Source organism: Meleagris gallopavo, chromosome 8 (genome assembly GCF_000146605.3).
Source record: "Meleagris gallopavo isolate NT-WF06-2002-E0010 breed Aviagen turkey brand Nicholas breeding stock chromosome 8, Turkey_5.1, whole genome shotgun sequence".
In the NCBI taxonomy this organism is placed as follows: Eukaryota; Metazoa; Chordata; class Aves; order Galliformes; family Phasianidae; genus Meleagris; species Meleagris gallopavo.
The window spans coordinates 20,453,569-20,456,142 of NC_015018.2; the positions used below are offsets into that span (position 1 = coordinate 20,453,569).

The 2,574-nt window shown below is 36.5% G+C and overlaps 1 protein-coding gene across 3 annotated transcripts in view; it reads right to left on the bottom strand.

Annotated features, from left to right (window-relative positions):
• Positions 1-962: 962 nt before the first annotated feature.
• The window catches only part of LOC104911980 (B-cell linker protein), a 91,400-nt gene continuing 89,788 nt past the window's right edge, over positions 963-2,574 (bottom strand). Inside the window, exons 23-24 of one of the 3 annotated variants that reach the window (XM_010714573.3) lie at positions 2,148-2,231; positions 963-1,214 (exon numbers count right to left, since the gene is read on the bottom strand). In XM_010714573.3, coding sequence (XP_010712875.1) covers positions 1,020-1,214; positions 2,148-2,231 — 279 coding nt within the window. In that variant the 3' untranslated portion in view covers positions 963-1,019. The remainder of the gene's footprint in view (positions 1,215-2,147; positions 2,232-2,574) is intronic. The other 2 variants (XM_010714574.3, XM_010714575.3) reach the window with 2 other exon arrangements.

Here is a 2,574-nt window from a genome sequence, read left to right on the forward strand (position 1 = left end):
TAAGAGCACCAGTCCTGCTCTCAGTCTCAATTGCAATAGTGGACAGATTAAATGTGGACAATGTAAGATAGAGCCAGGAGCATATCATCTCATGCTCCTATTCATTGGAGATTGCTTCCTGCACAAGCTGAGCCATGGAGTTTATTACCTAGCATACTGAACAGACACCACTTACAGCTAACCTTAATCTGTCAAGCTACACACTGTGTAGCAGTTTAGGATCTGCTTTATTTGCAGTTTGGCCCTCAGTAGGAGCAGTGGACTCTCCAGGTGTAATATGGTGCAGATGGCTATCAATGAGCGCTGTTTTAGCTATTTTAAGGTCAACCACTATAAATTAACACCCTGAATCTGTTAGGCCTGTTGATATTCCTTTTTGTTTCCATCCAAATGGGACTATCTTTCTTTTTACCTTCAAGTCATTTTTGACTCTTTGTGAAAGGCCAGATAAACTCCAGGCTTCTGAATTATTCTGTAACCTATGAACCATTGCCTGTGAGGCAGATAATTAGGCTGAGGCAAGCGTACTCTCACATGCCTGAGAAGCCCCCTCCTGTGTGGTGATGACACACAGATTTATTGGTATTTGAGCTCCAATTCTCTATGCTGCTGTTAGAATAATTTTCTGTGATTTTTGCACTCTAAATATTCTTTATTTGAAAACAGAATTAAAGATACAGTTATTTTTCTTTTTGTTAGAGGTCCTTTACAATTTTCCAAGAAACTTTAGAACTGGAGTCTTAGGTAGAAGGTGACTAGAAATAGATGGAGGATTTATCTAGTATCTGCAGTCCTGATCCTGATAACTTTTCAGAGTAGTTATGAGTATGCTTTCAGCTTGATCTCTGGTTTAAATTAATAAAAAAATTAATAAAATTTAATAAAATAAAATTTAATTTAATAAAGAGCTGATGTAAACAATGTTTTCTCTAGTTTGGTATACTTCAGTCACAGTGCATGAAGAATCCTGTCAAGTCATACTGCAACTTACTTCAGTCCTTATTAAAGATAGATAACTGTTAGGATAGATAAGTGTTAGGAAAAAAAGAAAATCTCACCTCTTCACCACATTTTTCTCTTCCTAATGCATACTGTCTTGTTGATTCAATAAAACGTATAGGAATGTTGTATACTCTTCTGTTATAAAACACAACCAGTGTGTATGGTTGTCTTGAATCCTGTCCAGAACTCTTTCTTATTAGAAAAGATCCATCCTAAAGAAAGAAAAATATATAACTTAAAAAAATTTAAGCTTAATATGGTTTTTTTGTTCTTGTTTTTTCAAATTTTTAAAAATTGTAATAGCATTAAATCCTTTTCTATCATTAGGAAAATCATACAGCAGGAAGTAGCATGTATTCCTGCTGTCTAACAATAGCTTTGAAAGGTTTAAGAGTGCTTTACCTCCTTTCTCCTCTTGTTCAGACAAAGGGAGAAGAAAAATACACAGTGACAGCAGTCTGTTGGATTTCACACATTATGAGGAAATGAAATTACTGTCAGTGGCAGTAGGTAGAAAAGGGAACAGCAGAAGTGTTTCTCCAGAACTATAGCTACTGGCAGTGTAGCCCAGTACTCAGTAGCTGGCAACAACCTATGCTGCTGACAACCCCAGTGCATTCTATCCTGCTTTGTGTAGAGAGGGAGAAGAAAGCTCAACTGATGCTAGGAATGCACCTCTACATGTTACTAATTCCTTGTAGACAGACTAGTTGAGAGGAGGACTCATTCTCCAAATAACTAAAATGCTTAGTGTTATCACATCAAAATACATTGCAGCATCTGTCTTTCCAAATACTAACCTTTTTACATGATCCATTGGATAGTCAGAGATGATTTAGAAGTAACAGGGCTTTGCCTTCTGTTTTAGTGCACGCACATGAACCAAGGAAAATCTCTTAATTTGTAACAGCATTCTTTGCAGTGCAGCAGTCTTTGAACAAAACTGAGGCAACTTTAGTTATGCTTCTATAACAAGTGAAAGTTTCACCACAAGAATTTTATGGTTGACACTATTTGCATGGCAGGGTATTCTGATCTGTTTGTCATACAACTGAAGTTTTTAGAATATTTCTGCTTGTCTTGATTTTTTTTTTTTGAACACCTGAAGTTATTCCTAAAACAGACATTTCTTAAGAGTGACCTACCTTGTTAGATCGATACAGTGCATCTTCTGCTGTTTTCCGATCACAGGTTGCAGCATACCATGCTTTACTATGAACACCAGCATCCTAGAAAGAATGAGAGAGTGAGTCTCACCTGCAAAATCATAGCAATAATAATAAAGAATTTGGTATGTGGGAGTGTTACTACTCAGTAGTAATGGCTGAGAAGAACTCAGATGCAGAATTGTTCAAGAAACACAGAATTCAGAACATTCTGTACCAGGAACTGACCATTTTTATTGACCAGAGGAAGAGCAAAAGAAAACTAGTGTGTTAAACAGTGGTAACATCTGATAGAAGGCTCATGTGCTCCAGAATAAACCCTGAGAAGATTCTTCAGGTTTGATTAGAGCATAGTTTGGCATTTTAATGCATTAAGATATTCTAGTAGAATTTAAAGATGGCATTC